Source organism: Molossus molossus, unplaced genomic scaffold (assembly GCF_014108415.1).
Source record: "Molossus molossus isolate mMolMol1 unplaced genomic scaffold, mMolMol1.p scaffold_m16_p_7, whole genome shotgun sequence".
Taxonomy (NCBI): domain Eukaryota; kingdom Metazoa; phylum Chordata; class Mammalia; order Chiroptera; family Molossidae; genus Molossus; species Molossus molossus.
Genome location: NW_023425401.1, coordinates 9,522,619 through 9,540,673, shown reverse-complemented (window position 1 = coordinate 9,540,673; position 18,055 = coordinate 9,522,619). Strand labels below are relative to the sequence as shown.

The window sequence follows — 18,055 nt, the reverse complement described above, 5'->3', positions numbered from 1 at the left end:
TAGTCCCTACTCTCAAAAACATCAATTACTGTAGAAAAGTATTCAATAATAGTAAGTTATTGGTACAGTGAACCTATCGGGGTACAATGAACCTATCGGGGTACAAGGCACTGGGGATATGAGAAAGGACTCTTTTCAGCACAGGGCGGTTATCAGGAAAGCATTCATTTAAAAATTACCTTACATGGTGGATAGATGTTGATTGGAAACAATAAAGGGGGGAAATAAATAAAAATCACCTTAAACAAATCTGGGGCTAGTACAGAGACAGCCACAGGCAGGTTTGGGATGGAAAGACCATCCTGAATAGAGCAAGCAGTGGAGGCAAAAGCAGGAAAGTATAGCAAAAGCCCAATTCAAGTTAAGGTTTGTGGGTAAACAATGTAACGCAAGGCTGTACAGGTTACAAGACAGCCTGAAACGTGCTGAAGAATTCTGATTTCACTCTCCACCAGTGGCTATCTGAAAGCCAGGAAGAGAGTGTTCACCAGAAACCAACACTATCAGACTTTGGTTTGGAACTTCTAGCCTCCAGAACTTCCTGGAGGTGGGAAGTCCAAGATCAAGATGCTGGCAGGTCTGGTTCCTGGCGAGATGACGCATTCAGAGAAAGGACACCGTGTGAACATGCAGATAGCCGTCTAGAAGCCAAGGGAGGAGAAGCCTGCAACAGCCCCTTCTCTCACAACCCTCCGAAGAAACCAATCCTGCCAGCAACTTGATTTCGGATTTCTAGCCTCTAGAGCTGCTTGTAATAAACTTTCTTAAATAAAAGAACACTGATGACATTTGATTATGGAATTATGCTGTTATGATTCAAGGATTCTTCCATCAAATGATTTTTCCAGAGTCATTCCCCACGTTTAATTCTCTCCAGTTTCCCTTTACAGCTCTTACGGCAAAGTTCCCATTTTTCTACCAATTTCCCTGCTTCCTTTTACGCTATCTACCAGAAAATGTGCAAATCCATTAGGATCAGAGGTACATCTCTTACCTTCATTCTTTTATCACTAGATTATGGTGCTAGTCTAGACCAAAACCACCTCAATTTCTGGTAAGCTAAGATAAAGTTCTGCAGAATAATTTGCCTCAAATAGAAAAATTGTGTTTACTTATTAAATGGGTCTTTCAACATTAAAATCACGTTTACAGATTGACATCTGAAAAAAAAATTGCTTCATACTATCATGGACTGAAATTTCTTGAATGTTTTTTAAAAAGAAAAAAAGGATTTGGACTTCAGTAGGCAGAAGGCATCAGTTAAAGTCAAGTCTGGACACACAATCCAGGATGTGCTCTAAGAAGACTAATAACCTAGAATGAAACCCTTATCACGCACCCTCGTTCCACTACACTTCACAGATGTCGTGTGTCCACAAACTGACAGTAAGACCTCCACCAGCAAGATTACAACTTGCTTTTAGCAGTGGTTTGGAACTGAGCCCGCAGTACCTCTGAGGCACCTCTGTATTTAAAGCCTAACCCAATGGCTCTCAATGGGACTGCAAAAAAGTTATCACCTGTAGTTGCTCTCAAAGATACAGTTGCTAGGTCCACCCAACAGACTGTAGTTCATTTTGTTTGGGATGAGGTCCAGGCACTATCCCCAGCTTTTAAAAGCACCTCAGATGATTTTAATAGGCAACCAGGGCTGAAAGGCATGTTGCTTTTTATCTGTAGTTCATGTTGATACATTAAGGCTCAAATCTATCGACCTACCTACCTATCCTCAAAATCCTGAAGAAATCACATGTAACAAGCTAAACTGACCCAGTAAAATTAAAACTAAAAGCACACCATTAAACCATTCATACCACAAAAGAAAAACAAGTATTGAATATATACAATTTATTTAATAAATTAATGTCATTCAAAATACAGTGCCAGAACAGTATGCAGTTGAACATGCTAGTAATGTGTGTCGTGAAGCACCTGTGCTCATGTTAGATGGGCGGCGCCCGCTACTGCTAGTGGTTCCTGGGTGAGTGCCAGAGGGCACTCGTTACCTGCTCATCTGCACAGCTGGTGCAGAGAATTCCTGAACAGTTCACCTTTCTAATCCTACCCCACGCACACAACAGGTTAAAAAAAACACACCCTGACGGCTAACAGGTATCTACACACAATCACTCTACAGTAATGCTTGTTATTAAATTAAGATGTAATGACCTGGTTGACCCACTCTAAATCTTTAAGATGGAGAAATACAACAGCAGCAGGTAGTTATATGCATGAGCCAATGTTAATGTAATACAGAAAGTGGAGGCATTTCCTGACGAAAGCTCCACCCAGACCCGCACAATGAGGGACTAGCAATCTTTATTGCAAGCCCAGCAACTTAAGTCCACACCTGGTAAATGACCAGCTGATTGGAAGACCTGTATTCTAGAGACAAGTATAAGTTAGTGAAAAGAGAATACATGCACCTAATAGTATAATTAGACTGATCCTGCAGTCACAGCTCTCCCTGTGCAATACCACAAAATGGAAGATCTCCCTCAACTAGAGTACAGGATTTAGACATTTCTATTCCAACAGGGGTGTTAGTGTTAAGTGCAGCTGAACGAATTACACTGAAAAACTGTATTCCAGGACTTCAGAACAGAAGCACAGGAATGCAATACATATACTAAAATAACCTCAGCACAATTTGTGATATACCACACTAGGAACAGGAAACGAGTTTAATAAGTGAACTTTTTGAACTGTACATACACAGGGCTAACAATGTTAGATAATCCAGATTCTATGCTCTCATGATACACATAAAAGTTTCTCAATTATTGGATAATCTATTTCATATTATGGAAGCATATTTTTCTGCAAGACTCACTGATATATATTATACTGATGCAAATATTAAGTAGGGCATAAAAATAAAATTTATCAAAGATAGATTTTTATGTACTCATATTTAGTCCTTTCATAGCCTCTCTTGTTTAGCAAAAAAAATGACAAAGCACATAAATCAGGCGGGCAGCTCCTGAATCCCCAACTATACAGGTGGTAGTGCAACCATTTCTCCATCCAGGTCAAATTCCTCTGTCCCGTCCGGTGAAAAAAGATAGGTTGGTGGTTTCCATGGAGATTCCTCAAGGCAGGATGGATAAAGTTTCCCCACAGTGCATCGAAAGTCTCTCCCTAAGTCCCATAGTACACGTTCAGATATATGCTGCCGCAGAGACCATCGGTCGAGTTCCAGATCATACTGGTAAGTGACATATTTAGCTCTTTCGTTTAAGTGAGTTTCTCGCATAAACACACACAGAGAATTGGAGATCACAACAGCTCGAACACAGGGGTCTGAGTACCTCTTGGCAGGGATGTTGGCGGCCATTTTCCACTCATTTTTATTCACATCATAAATTTCAACGGTTACTGAAGACCCATCTATAGTGCCGGAGGGGAGTCTTATGCCAGAATTGGTAGCAATATGTAACCCTCCAATATAGAAAATTTTATCACCAAAAGCTGCAGCTGAAGCGAAAGACCTGCTAGTCTGTCTCATGGCCATTTCTACCCATGAATCAGATCTTGGAAAGTAACAGTACATGAGGTTCAGCGTCATCACATAAATACAGTCATGAACCACAACTGCTGCACTCCACTGCCAAGCACAAGGCAAAGGGCTCACCATTGTCCACTCATCCTTCTCAGTGTCGTATCTTTCTACGGTCCTCCGATTAAGTTCTCCACCTACACTATCTCCTCCAATTGCATAGATATAGCCTTCACAGCAAACCAAGGATGGCTTTACGCGGACAAAAAGCATTGGCGTCTTTGGAAACCATGTATTTTGCTGTGCATCAAACCAATAAAAGCAATTCACAGTTCTGAAGGCAGTCTGAAGTTTGCTTGTCTTACTGTGATTTGTTTTTGTGTTTTTCAAAGGAATTTGACCACCTGCTATATAGATGTCATTATCAGGAGTTACAACTGTCCCAACTTTATGCAAATCAGCTGGTGGGCTGCATAGCTTGTAAACTTTTTCTGCTTGGGGACTGTAACAGACAGAAGAGTAAAGACTACAAGAATTTTCTGAAGATGCTTCAATAAAAATCATCATCTCCTCTTTAGTCATCCCAAGTCTTGGTTTGAAAAACTTGGGCATGGATTTATATAGACCTTGAACCACTACAGACTTATCATTGGGTGGCAGACCTTGAAACCAAGCTCTCTGTGTTACTTCTGAAAGTGCATCAATTCTGATTTGGCTAAGAACTGAAGACAAATACTGGGATCGTGATTCTGTGTTGTACTCTAGCCACAGCATGGCAGCTTCTCGAACTGTCTCCTCCTTTTCTACGTTTAAATTGTCACTACTGAGAATGTCTATCAGTAGGTCATGTGACAGCTGCATGAACGCTTCCTGGTGACACACAGCAGTGAACTTGTGCTCCACCATTCTTTTAGCACTTTGTTTCAATTCCTCACAACTGAACAGATCAGCAAAGCTCAACAATCGCACACAATTCTCTGCATTAATTTTTTTAATTAAATATTCTCGACAACGTTGAAGCACATCTTCTACCTAAAATGGGGGGAAAAACAGTTGATAAAGGCAAAATAGACATTTTATTTTTGTGTAGACACTAGTATATTAATCAGATCCCTATATTGTAGTTTTTATTTTTGATACATATTTTGGGCTAAGAGATATTTTCTGTAATAATAAAGTTAGGAGACCATACATATAGCTTTTCATCTTTTCTACCTGTCCAGTGGCCTACTTAACTGCCCTATTTAAGAGCCAGTAGTATGACAGTAAACAGGCTCTTAAAAAACTAAAGGGAAAAGTAAGGAAATTCATGTGTAAGTTATACACTTTTCTAGGCTTTTAAAAATATATAATTGAGAGAACCAAATAAAAACAATGTACATAAATCATAGTACAAAAAATGATTACTGTCGAGTATCTGGAATCTGACTTTATCAATATGGACAAGATAGTCAAATAAAACCACAAAATCATGCACAATGACTAATAGTTATATATGCCTTTCTTATCTAGAGAGCTAAGATAACCAATCAAAGGAATAATACATTTCTGTGTAGTTGTAAATTATCTACATTTAGATGACCTATCTTAGCCACTCTAAGTTTTCTAGTTATGTTTCTTCTTAAGAAGGAAAAGTAGTATCAGATGAATGGGAAGTGCTACCTACTATACATACTCAACATTACAATGGTTAAAGAAAAAAATCTCAGCCCTGGCCGGTTTGGCTCAGCGGTTAGAGCGTCGGCCTGCGGTCTGGAGAGACCCGGGTTCGGTTCCCGCTAAGGGCATGTACCTTGGTTGCAGTTTGTCCCCGGCCCTGGTTGGTCGTGCGGGTGGCAGCCACTCGATGTGTCCCTTCACGTCGATGTTTCTCACTCTCTCTCCCTTCCTCTCTCTCCCTCCCATTCTATCTGTACCAAAAATGGAAAAAATATCCTCGGGTGAGGATTAAAAAAAAAAAAAAAAGAAAAAAAATCTCAGTGGTTAACTAGAAGCAATTTATGGAGAGAAGTATGGTTAGTTACTTGGATTAAAAACTTGGGTTGGCCAATCAGTAATCAGACAAGTAGCTATTTCTCTAAGCCTCAACTGTATAAAATGGGGAAATCTTCAGAAATGATTATTGTGAGAATTAGCACAACATAGTACCTCGCATGTAAGAACATTACCATTTTATGTGATCAATAGTGAAAGTCATAAAACGACCTATCCGGGCTTGCCAGGGTAACCCAGTCCAAGAGGCAGAGTCCTATTTTGCATTTGGGCAAGCATAAGCACATGGGTTTCATTAACATGATTGGGAAAAAATGCTAAGAACAGTGTCACTATTTACAGTAACACAGTGCTCTGATTTCAAATTTCTTAAAATTCCTCAACTTATAAGCAATTCTAAAAAACACCTGCTTTTACTCCTGGCTTTTAAAAAGTTAGTGAAAACTTGAAAGTTGTAGAAAGATAGCACTTCCTTGTTTCACGTTTGGATTTAGGATGTCAATGCCTTTGACTTTAAAGTACCAAGAAGCTACCCAACATGGCCTCAGTTTCCAGTTATAGGTACAATAGGTACCTATACTACACGTAGGAGTATTTTAGTTTAGTTTAAATATTTCTTAATAGCTCAATGTTGGTCATACGGCTATTGATCTATTAAATTTGATAATTTCCATAAGAATCTTAAAATTTTATGTGTAAAGTAATACCATCGAAAATCAGTACATCGGGGAAAAAAAATTAGTACATCGGCCCAGCCGGTGTGGCTCAGTGGCATCAAGAGGTTAGCTTCAATTCCCGGTCAAGGCACATGCCCAGGTTGTGAGCCAAGTCCCCAGTGGGTGGCATGCAGGAGGCAGATAATCGATGTTATCTCTCATTGATGTCTCGATGTCTCTCTCTCTCTCTCCCCCTAAAGTCAGTAAAGAAAAAAAAATTTTTTTTAAATTAATATATCGCCCTGATACCCTACGGTTGTGGGTTTAATCCCTGGTCAGGGCACATACAAGAAGTAACCAATGAATGAATGCATAAATAAGTGGAACAAGAAATCGGTGTTTCTCTCAGAGTCTCTCTCTGTCTTTAAAATAAATAAAAAATTTAAAATATATAAAATAAATAAAATTTAAAATATATATAATAAATAAAAATAAATGAATAAATAGATAAATAAGTATATCTAGCCCTGGCCATGTGGTTTGGTTGGTTGAGCGTGGTCCCATGCACCAAATGGTCACCAGTTTGATTCCTGATCAAGGCACATGCCCGGGTTTTGGGCTGGATCCTCAGTAGGGGCCCTGTAGGAAGCAGCAGATAGATGTTTCTCTCTCTCTCTCCCCCTCTCCCTTCCTCTCTTTCTAAAATCAGTAAAAACACATTTTAAAAAATTAGTACATCTAAGCTTTAGGGAAAAAAACTGAAGCACTTAAAAATAATAAATACTGTTAAAAATTACTTTTACTTGAAATCTAAACTCTCAAGTACATTAGGCAGAAGTATATTTTTCACTTATCTTTTTAATTAAGTTCCCACCATAAAACTAAAGTTTACTCGATGATCAAATACTATTGTTTTTCCCTTACACATTTTTTTTTTTTTAATCCTCACCTGAGGATATTTTTCCATTTTTTGTACAGATAGAGTGGGAGGGAGAGAGAGGAAGGGAGAGAGAGAGAGAAACATCGACGTGAAGGGACACATCGAGTGGCTGCCACCCGCACGACCAACCAGGGCCGGGGACAAACTGCAACCGAAGTACGTGCCCTTAGCGGGAACCGAACCCAGGTCTCTCCGGACCGCAGGTGGACGCTCTAACCGCTGAGCCAAACTGGCCAGGGCTCCCTTACACATTTTTAAAAGGGAAAAAACTTTTACCTTCTAAAATCTTCAACAAGAAAATTACATAGATATATTACCGATGAAACAATGTTTCTTAAAAAAACAAACCACAAAGCCCTAGCCAGATAGCTCAGTTGGTTAGTGCATTGTCCCCATACCCCAACGCTGCAGGTTTGATCCCTGATCAGGGCACATACAAGCAGCAACCAATGACTGCATGAATAAGTGCAACAACAAACTCGATGTTTTGCTCTCTCTAAAAGCAATCAACAAAAACATTTTTAAAAAGGAAAAAGAAACTACTTAATGTATATAACAGAAAAAACTGCTTACCTGCAGGAAGCAAGCTGTTTCATAAAGCTGTTCCACAGTGCTATCATTTATTGCCAAGTTACCCGTGTATGCGTAAGTTATTATTATCTGTAAGGTGGCTGCATCCACATTCCTCAGGTGTACATGTGTCTGTTTGCTTTCACTTAGTCCACTCATGAACATGGCTCTGCAGCAGAGAGAAAAAACAAACCTTTGGGTTTAGTGTAAAACAAATGTAGACCTAAAAAGACAAGCTACACAACATGGGATGTTTATTTAAGGCATTTGCTGATGGACAACTTATTGGGAAATCATTTGAGGGAGATCACAGAAAAGTATAATCCAGTGTCAAAGATATACCAAATGCCCGGCAGGTGTGGCTCAGTGGTTGAGCATTGACCCATGCACCAGGAGGTCGCCAGTTCAATTCCCAGTCAGGGCACATGCCCAGGTTGTGGGTCCAATCCCCAGTGGGGGACACGCAGGAGGCAGCCGATCGATGTTCTCTCTCATCGGTGCTTCTCTCTCTCTCCCTCTCCCTTTCTCTCTCTCTAAAATCAATAAAGAAAATATATTAAAAAAAAAAAAAAAAGATACACCAAAATATTCCACTATGTCATTCTGAGTGACAAGATCAAGTTATTTACAGACAAATCTGGTTTTATTGCATTTCACCTTACGGGACTTTGCAGATACTGTGTCTTTTACAAATTGAAGGTAAGACCTTCCACTAGCAGAAAGATTACAATTTGCTGAAGGCTCAGATAACAGTGAGCATTTTTTAGCAAGAGTCTTTTTAAATTAAGGTATGTACATTGTTTTCTTTAGACGTAATGCTACCCCACACTACTAGACTACAGAATAAACATAACTTTTATATGCACTGGGAAACCAAAAAATCATATGACTTGCTTCATTGTGATATTTGTTTTATTGTAGTAGTCTGGAACTAAATCCACAATATCTCCAAGGTCTGCCACAGAATACTATTGGGCAATAAAAAGGAACTAAGTATTAATATGTATTATAACACCAATGGGGACAATGTGGCTCCGTTGGCTGAGCATCATCCCACACACCAGGAGGGTAGTTGGTTCAGTTCCAGGTCAGGACACTGCTATCCTCAGTGGGGTGGGTGCAGGAAGCAGCCCACTGATGTTTCTCTCTCATATTGGTGTTTTCTCCCCACCCCGCCTTCTCTCTAAAAGCAATAAAAACAGCCCTGGCCGGTTTGGCTCAGCGGTTGGAGCGTCGGCCTGCGGTACAGAGAGACCCGGGTTCGGTTCCCGCTAAGGGCATGTACCTCGGTTGCAGTTTGTCCCCGGCCCTGGTTGGTCGTGCGGGTGGCAGCCACTCGATGTGTCCCTTCACATCGATGTTTCTCTCTCTCTCTCTTCCTCTCTCTCCCTCCCGCTCTATCTGAACAAAAAATGGAAAAATGTCCTCGGGTGAGGACTAAAAAAATAAATAAATAAATAAATAAATAAATAAATAAATAAATAAAAGCAATAAAAACATATCCTCGGGTGAAGATTAAGAAAAATAGAAAAGTAATCCACTTTAAAAAGATTTAAAGTTACAAAAGATCATAAAAATGGAAAGTGAAGCTTTACTTATTTGTAATTAGCAAGCATATATCTAAATCAACTTCTAAATTCTGAGTCATAGAGAACACCAACAATGTTATTAATTATTAAATATTTAAATCTGGCAAAGAGTCTGGTAAAGCTAAAGGATATCACAAATAACAATAATCAAGAGTGAGAAAAAGAAATGCATTTTCGCAAAGAAAACTGAAAGTCCTTAACATGTCTAAATAGCACCAATTATCCTCTAAGTTATTGTTAAGCCTACTGTACTCTTTAATTTATAAACGATGACCAATGTTTTCTAAATTTATTTTAAAATCTCAAGAAATGAAAATTACCCCATATTTTAAAATACTGTATTATCTCTAAGTACAAAGACTTTTTTGTGTGTGTGAAAAAATAACATTCTGAATCTTTTTGCCTCCCCATCATTAAAATTTTTCCTTAATTTCAACAATTTTTTTGTAGTCAGACCTTTGTAACAAACTTCTTTCACTGTCCTTACACAGGTGAGGAAGTGATCTGGAAAGCTCTACATCCTCTGAACAGGAAATGCAGACAAAACATTAAGACACCATTTTTTAAAAAATTTAATAATGCTTAAAAGAATTCCTATTAAAATAAGTTACCATTCTGCTTTTGAAATGACAAACTAATCAAGATTATAGTACTTACCTAAAATAAGAGCTACATGTTGCAAGAACCATCTTATGACAAGGGAACTCAGTGCCCTCAACAATTAACACTATGTCAGTAAACAACTGCTGTTCATAAAACAGTTTTAACTGTTCCAACAAGGACACAGCATATTCAGTATTGATCTGCCTCTCGTCTTGAGTGGACATGACTATATTCCATTAATGTCTCCCAGAGCAGATTAGAAAAGTCAGTCTTGCTGATGGAAGGTCAAGTGAATGTCTCAGAAATAAAGAAAGGAGAAACTCTGCTTGCTGTTATCTGCAGCATTCAGAACCAAGACTGACACATTCACTAATGAATAGTATCTTGTTATAGACTTAAAATCACTCCTAGGTCATCCTGTGCTTATTAGGTTCTTCAGAGTTTTTCAACACAGTCTGCAGACATCTTGCTCAAATTTGCAATTGTTGTACAGCTTATAAGTGAAAGACAGTAACACACGAGGTAGATTTCGTGGCAACATCCTATATTCTGTGGATCTTCTGGAGTAACACTAAAAGGAAAAAAAGTTCAGTTAGCCAGGCCAGCACATTTAAGAATAAAATTTTTAAATGGTAGACTTAAATATAAATTATATTCATCTGAAGTTTAATTTCAGACATTACCATAAAAATAAAACATGAGAAAAGGAACATTTTTTAAAAGTCTATTACATTTAAAATATAAATTGAAGAAAATTAACATTTGTGTTTTAAATTAATTTTGAGCTCTATACAAAATATAAACATTCTAGAAAACAAGAAACACATAATAAGTATACATTTTTAAAGTTACTTAAAAATAAAGAATTTGAGCCCTAGCCAGTTTGGCTCAGCGGTTAGAGCATCTGCTTGCGGACCAGAGAGTCCCAGGTTCAGTTCCCACTAGGGGCACGCACATACCAAAAAAAAAAAAGAATTTGAATCACATAGCCAGATCCCCTAGTTATTTGTTTAGTGGCAATAAATGACCATAACTTAAAAGAAGAAAAGACCTTTTTTTCTTAAAGAGAATCTCATTTGAGGGGTATATTTTAAATGCATTGAACAAAAGCTTTATATTTAATTTACATTATTAAATTATTTGATAAACAGACTCAATTTATTTGCAAAATATAAACTATGTATTTTTTAATCTGCAGTTCAATTCTACAAGGGAAGTATATGTAATCTTAATCTTCATACACTGTTTCTTTCCTATAAATCTTATTTATTTATTTATTTATCTTAATCCTCACCCGAGGACATTTTTGCATTTATCTTCAGACAGAGCAGGAGGGAGAGAGGGGGAAAGAGAGAGAGAAACATCGATGTGATAGAGACACATCGAGCGGTTGCCACCCACACGACCCCAACCGGGCTGGGGACAAACTGCAACCGAGGTACGTGCCCTTAGCGGGAACCGAAGCTGGGCCTCTCTGGTCTGCGGGCCGATGCTCTAACCGCTAAGCAAAACCGGCCAGGGCCTATAAGTCTTTTTTAAAATTAATTTTATTCCTTCCTTTAAATCTTTACACGAGCATACAATTTAACTGTGTAGGGGGGAACAAAAACACAAAACAAGGCAAAACAGATATGCTTTCTTATATGGAAGACTCCATATTATACAAATACTAATGTCCTACAAATTAATGTGTAAATTTAATACAAACCTAATCTAAACCCTATGTGTGGAGGATTCACCCATCTGGAAGAATGCACAAAAGTTGCCAAGATATTCTGGGGACAATGAGGGCAGGTCTGTCCTCATGACTTACTTCACGTTATGAAGTGTGGTTTATTTCAGCAACGCTGGAATCACTGGCTATCCTCTCAAGGAAACAAAACCTAACTTAGTCATACCACATACCAGTCAACAAAAGAAATTCTAGCTGAATTAAAGTTTAACTTTATTTCTAAATCAGCATTTACAACATATGACAAAGAAATTACAAATAAGGAAAAGAAGAGGAAAAGTCCACCCAGAAAGCTAGTAATAGTTTTAAAAAACTACCTCTTTTCTAATTAGATGACTCTTAGTTTCCATAATCAGAGAATCAAGTGGTTGACACAAAACCTGTAAATATGAGTATCACTGGATCCACTAACACTCACAAAATCATCCATATGTCAAAGACATCACACTGCACTTCCTGCTCAACTATATACTATTACACAAACGGCTAACTTGATATATAAACTGTCAAATTTCCAGCCAAGTTAACTGTGGAAGTAACTAAAACAGGTACGAAGGCAGAGTGTGCCCTTTGGACAGTTAAGGTAATGACTTGGCTCTTCAAGATCTGAAAGTTACACTATAAATCTAAGTCCTACTAATTCCTACAACCTCTAACTAATAATACCTAAAATCACTAGCTATTTTCACATATTAATAATGCAGCAGCCCTGGTCGGTTTGGCTCCGTGGTTAGAGCGTAGGTCTGCGATCTGGAGAGACCCAGGTTCGGTTCCCGCTAAGGGCACGTACCTCAGTTGTAGTTTGTCCCTGGCCCTGGTTGGGTCATGTGGGTGGCAACCACTTGATGTGTCCCTTTGACGTCGATGTTTCTCTGTCTCTCTCCCTCCCTCCCACTCTATCTGAACAAAATATCAAAAAATGTCCTCCAGTGAGGATAAAAAAAAAAAAAATGCAGCAGCCCCCAGGCCGGTTTGGCTCAGCGGTTGGAATGTTGCCCTGCAGTCCAGAGTCCCGGGTTTGGTTCCCGCTAGGGGCACGTACCAAAAAAAAAAAAAAAAGATTTAATAATTCAGCAGAGCCTAGTATTAGTGAGGATGTGGGAAAACAAGCATTCTTATACAGGACTGTTAAGTCGATACCTACAAGGCCTTATCCAGAACTCTTGGAGCTAGATATATTCTGGAATTTAGACATTTTCAAATTTTACATAGGTAATGTGATACATATATCGTGTTAGAAGGCTCTCTCAGAGTCTAGGGAAGCACCCCATAATCGAACATATTACTATCCATATTGCAGGAAACAGAAACAGTGAAAAGTAATACTATACACAGCTTCATGTTACTTCAGGTCAGGTTTTGCAGGCAAAGTTTTACTAAAAACTTGATTTTTAGAGCTTTTCGTATTTCAGAATTGCAAGTGAAGTATTAAATAGATATAGTATTTGGCATTGTAAACAGTTAATAACTTCAATCTATCAATTCTACCTCCAGACATTTATCTTACAGAAATGCATGCATTAATGAACCAAACGTCCTAACCCCAACTGCAGGGCCCAAAATCATCCCCATCCACATTTAAACCAGGTGACAGGAACTGGTGACTAGAGTCACGATGGATTTGGATAGCACTGCTAGCCCCCAGAATTCCTTGCAGGCTAGCTGTACAGGATTACTCTGGTAATTTCTTTAACCTCCTGCTAAGACCTGATTTTTTTTGCAGTGACTTTTTTGGGCCCCACTTAATTTTTTATGTCTGGATTTTACTGGATTTGATTATTTAAATCATATGTGAAACTTATTAGAACTGAAGCCTGCTTTTAGAATATCACAGTTAGCCAACTTTATGTAATCCTCATTTTCACTGATTTATACACCCCAATTTCCCACCCTTCTTCTGTAATTTAGGGTAAATTTCTTCCTGGTAAGATAACTTTTATTCAGGATACTTTAATATTAAAATAGGCAGACTTCAAAATGCATTAACTAAAAATGTAAAAAGTTGCAAAGTTTGGGGGGAAAGAGGTTGGTGGAGGTGGAAGAGGGTATATATAGGGGGTAAGTAGTGATGAATAAAAAATAATAATAATAATAAAAATAGTTGCAAAATTTAAGATGACCAACCAACAGCATTCAAATGCCTGTAATAGGAACATTTTCTATAACAAGATTCCTTCTCTCCTAAAAACAAAACTTGAAATAAATATCCTAAATGCTCTGAAACATTTCAGTTTGTACTATGTTACTTAACTACCATCTGACATATTTTACAAATTTTCCTTTTAATATACTGTCATATTCTGTATTATATCTAAAATTAGCTTCAGAATAAGTGATACATCCTATTTGTAGAAGTTAGCATCCCCATACTGAATAATTTTCAGGTATCAAGGAAACTGTTTACTTAATTTTCTATTATAAATGAATATCTACTGAAGTCTAACAACCAATATTTATTGAGTATTTACTAAGCGTTGGTCATTGTACTCTAAGTACTCAGGCTGAGTTGCCAACCACTATAGTGCCAAAACATTAAGTGCATTTACTCTTCGTATAGACTACAGACAAAAACATGACTATCACTTAAAAACAGGGTGCTTTAAAACCAAACTAGACAAACTCAATAACCACAATTGAGCAAATGAGTGAAGCAAATTGGGTATAAGAAATAGTTTTCTTGAAATCTAGCTGTCTTGATCTTTCATTTCCAAACTTTTGATAATAGAGACTTCAATAATTTTTTCCTTCCTCTAGTGTGAAACAGTGTTAGTGGTTACTGAAGTCCTATGGAATTTATGAACATGTGCAATGATTATCTAATGTATGTATGTATGTGTGTATGTATTTTTCTTTATTGATTTTACAGAGAGAGGGAGAGGGAGGGAGATAGAAACATCAATGAGAGAGAACATCGACCAGCCGCCTTCTGCATGCCCCCCACTGGGGACTGGGCCCAGAACCCGGGCATGTGCCTGACTGGGAATAGAACCGGTGACCTCTTGGTGCATGCATGGGGTCAATGCTCAACCGCTGAACCACACGGGCACCACACCGGCCCCGCATGATTATCTAATTTAAAAACAAAACAAAACAAAAACCCACAAACTTTCAAAAAGTACACTACTCTCTCTCCTCATCACAAAGGCAAATATTTTAGGCTTTGTAAGCCATAAAGTATCTGTCCCAAATACTTAACCCTGTTGTTGTAGCCTGCAAGCAACAAGACAGTATGTAAACAAATGGACATGATTGTTTCAATAAAACTTTATTTACAAAACAGGCTGTAGGGCACATGTATCAATCTCCACATCGGCCTGTTTCTTGATCAAATATCAAAAATCAGCAAGCCCACCCTGGCCAGTCTGGCTCAGCAGTAGAGCATCAGCCCTCGGACCGATGAGTCATGGGTTCAATTCTGGCCAAGGGCACATACCTCAGTTGCGGTTTGTCCCCAGCCCTGGTCTGGTTGTGCTTCTCTCTCTCTCTCTCTGGCTCAGGGGTCAGAGCGTCAGCCTGTGGACCCAAGGGTCACAGGTTCAATTGCCTGTCCCGTCATGGTCATGCAGGAGGTAGCCAATCATGTCTCTCTCACATTTCATGTTTATCTCTATCTCTCCTTCTCTCCCTCCCTTCCACTCTATCTGAAAATCAATGGAAAAATATCCTTGGGTGAGGATTAACAACAACAACAAAAAACCAGCAAGAACCAGTTACCTGACCTCTATTTTGTCCATTGCTCAGGTTTATTATTCCTGTTGTCTAAACTGTCCCTCACCCCAAAATGGTGTGACATATGCTTATATTAAAATGAATTCGTCTTTATATTTGATTTTCATTTTCAACACTGCCAAAGTGCTTAAAGTAACAAAAATTAGAAAAAATAAAATTAGGGAGGGGGAGGGTAATTAGTGGGGGAAAAGAAGAAACATCTGTAACAAAAATAAATAATTAAAAGAAAAAAATTATTTAAAAGCAATGAAAATTGAATTAAATATAATTCTTTATCTAATCTGTATATATTCCACTTTTTCTTTTTTAATTTTTTTTTTTCTTAGAGAAAGAGAAAGGGAGAGGGGGAGAGAGAGATAGAAATATCGATGAGAGAACACTGGCCACCTCCTGCATGCCCCCCACTGGGGACTGGGCCCAAAACCTGGGCATGTGCCCTGACTGGGAATTGAACCAGCTGACCTCTTGGTGCAGGGGTCGACGCTCAACCACTGAACCACACCCGTGGGCACCGCTTTTCTTTTCTCACGGAAATATTTTAACATCTCACACCTAATCACACAACTGCTTTCCCCACCTATTGCAGGCTCAGTAGAATGTGAAATACTTTATCTAGTATGAGTACGCTTTTTTTTTTTTTTATCCTCACCCGAGGACATTTTTCCATTTTTTGTACAGATAGAGTGGGAGGGAGAGAGAGGAAGGGAGAGAGAGAAACATCGACGTGAAGGGACACATCGAGTGGCTGCCACCCGCACGACCAACCAGGGCCGGGGACAAACTGCAACCGAAGTACGTGCCCATAGCGGGAACCGAACCCGGGTCTCTCCGGACCGCAGGCCGACGCTCTAACAGCTGAGCCAAACCGGCCAGGGCTAGTATGAGCACTCTTTATTAAAAGTTTTAAAAAAGAGATATTCCTCACAAAGATAATCTGTTGAAAAAACCCAGAATAAGAAAAAAACTATTATAGTTAGAAACTCTTAAATTACTTTTCATTTTTATCAACTACAATATCTATATACATCTGAAAAAGAGAAGATGGCCCTGGCCGGTTTGGCTCAGCGGTTGGAGCGTCGGCCTGCGGTACAGAGAGACCCGGGTTCGGTTCCCGCTAAGGGCGCGTACCTTGGTTGCAGTTTGTCCCCAGCCCTGGTTGGTCGTGCGGGTGGCAACCACTCGATGTGTCTCTTCACATCGATGTTTCTCTCTCTCTCTCTTCCTCTCTCTCCCTCCCGCTCTGTCTGAACAAAAAATGCAGAAATGTCCTCGGGTGAGGGAAAAAAAAAAAAAAAAATGAAAAAGAGAAGATGTATACAAGACAATACATATATAAAGACATTTAGTGGATACATGGATTCATTAGATGAACCAAGGGGCAAAGATTGGGAAATCACTGTTACATGCTACAATTCCTGGTACCAGGTACTTCAAGATTAATAGGCAAGTCCTATTTTAGAGCAGGTTATTACAACATATTGCATAGTAAAAAATGCCAACTAGAATAAGAAATAGGAGTCATACAAACATGATATAATGAAATTCAGAATCTAATAAAGCTCAATGTACTTTGACATAAAAGTTGGGTTCTAATATATTTTGTGTAGAATACCCAAGCCTCCAAGGTTCTAATGAGTAAATTCCACCATACAAAATAATTTCAAGACATTCTGTTATTAAATGATGATTAAGATTAAATCAGTCAGCAATCCATACTAATATATATATAATTCCACTTAAACATCTGAAACACATCTTATGAAAAATTATTGTAACTGGTTCTCTTTCCTTAAATAATCAACGAGCCTGATCAGCAGGTAACTGATCTGTATATGTTAAAAGATGAGAAGGGTGCAAACAAGGATTGCACAGCAATTACACAGCAGGGATCAAATAGTGTTGGAGAGGAATGGCAATGGGCTACAGGTCATCATCTGTATGAAGCATCTTCAAGTTGTGTATTACTAACCTAGGCGGTGCTGCATCTTCCAATGTCAATATAGAAGACTGAAAACTTCTGTTGGAAAGGATCCAAGGCTTTCTGAATGTTAAATATTGCCAAAAAATTAAGAGCATAAACTGTGGAGCCAAATTACTTGGACTGAAAGCCCAATTGGCAACTTACTAGTTGTGTGACCTTTTTTAAGTTATTTACTTTCTGTGCTGTAAAATGGGGGATAAAAATAAACTCTTCTCAAAGGATTAAGGATTAAATTAGTTTTATAAAGAGGTTGGAAGAGTGCCTGACACATAGCACTACTATATAGATATGTGCAGTTCATTTGTATTGATGCATCACTGGTGAAACTTTTTGTAGCACTTTCCCAACTCCTGAATCTCCACACCATACCAGGTTTAGGGGGGTCCCAATTACAAGGTCTCAGCACTTAAAACACAAGTTCTCTTTTCATCCTGGATGAATGGTATTTTAGATAAGAGAAGTTTGTTCAAAGTTTCCAGGGAGTATTTGGATGGTGCAAATCATGAAACAAACTAATTCAACAAAGACTAATCCTGAAAAGGCTGATGCCAGCACAGAGGAATTAAATGGGGGCCAGGAAGGCACCCATTATAAAACAAGCCTTTCTTCACTTCAATGAGGAGACAGGCCTCTCCTTAGGGAGAACAAAAGATGGGTACCAAAAATAGTTTGCTTTCAAGTTATGAAAACAACCCCGACAGTTGAGAATGTTCGGAAGACTTGGTCTTTAGACTGTCAACCACTATACAGAGTTTTTTGGAGCT

At 38.6% G+C, this 18,055-nt stretch overlaps 1 protein-coding gene across 1 annotated transcript; it reads right to left on the bottom strand.

The window, feature by feature from the left end:
* Window positions 1–1,833: 1,833 nt before the first annotated feature.
* Window positions 1,834–10,448, bottom strand: KBTBD2 (kelch repeat and BTB domain containing 2). Its single transcript, XM_036247254.1, has 3 exons — window positions 9,904–10,448; window positions 7,661–7,826; window positions 1,834–4,531 (listed from the first exon to the last, which is right to left on the bottom strand). Exons 1-3 carry the CDS (start codon window positions 10,071–10,073, stop codon window positions 2,996–2,998), a joined length of 1,872 nt encoding a protein of 623 aa, XP_036103147.1. The 5' UTR covers window positions 10,074–10,448; the 3' UTR covers window positions 1,834–2,995.
* Between the last annotated feature and the right edge of the window lie 7,607 nt (window positions 10,449–18,055).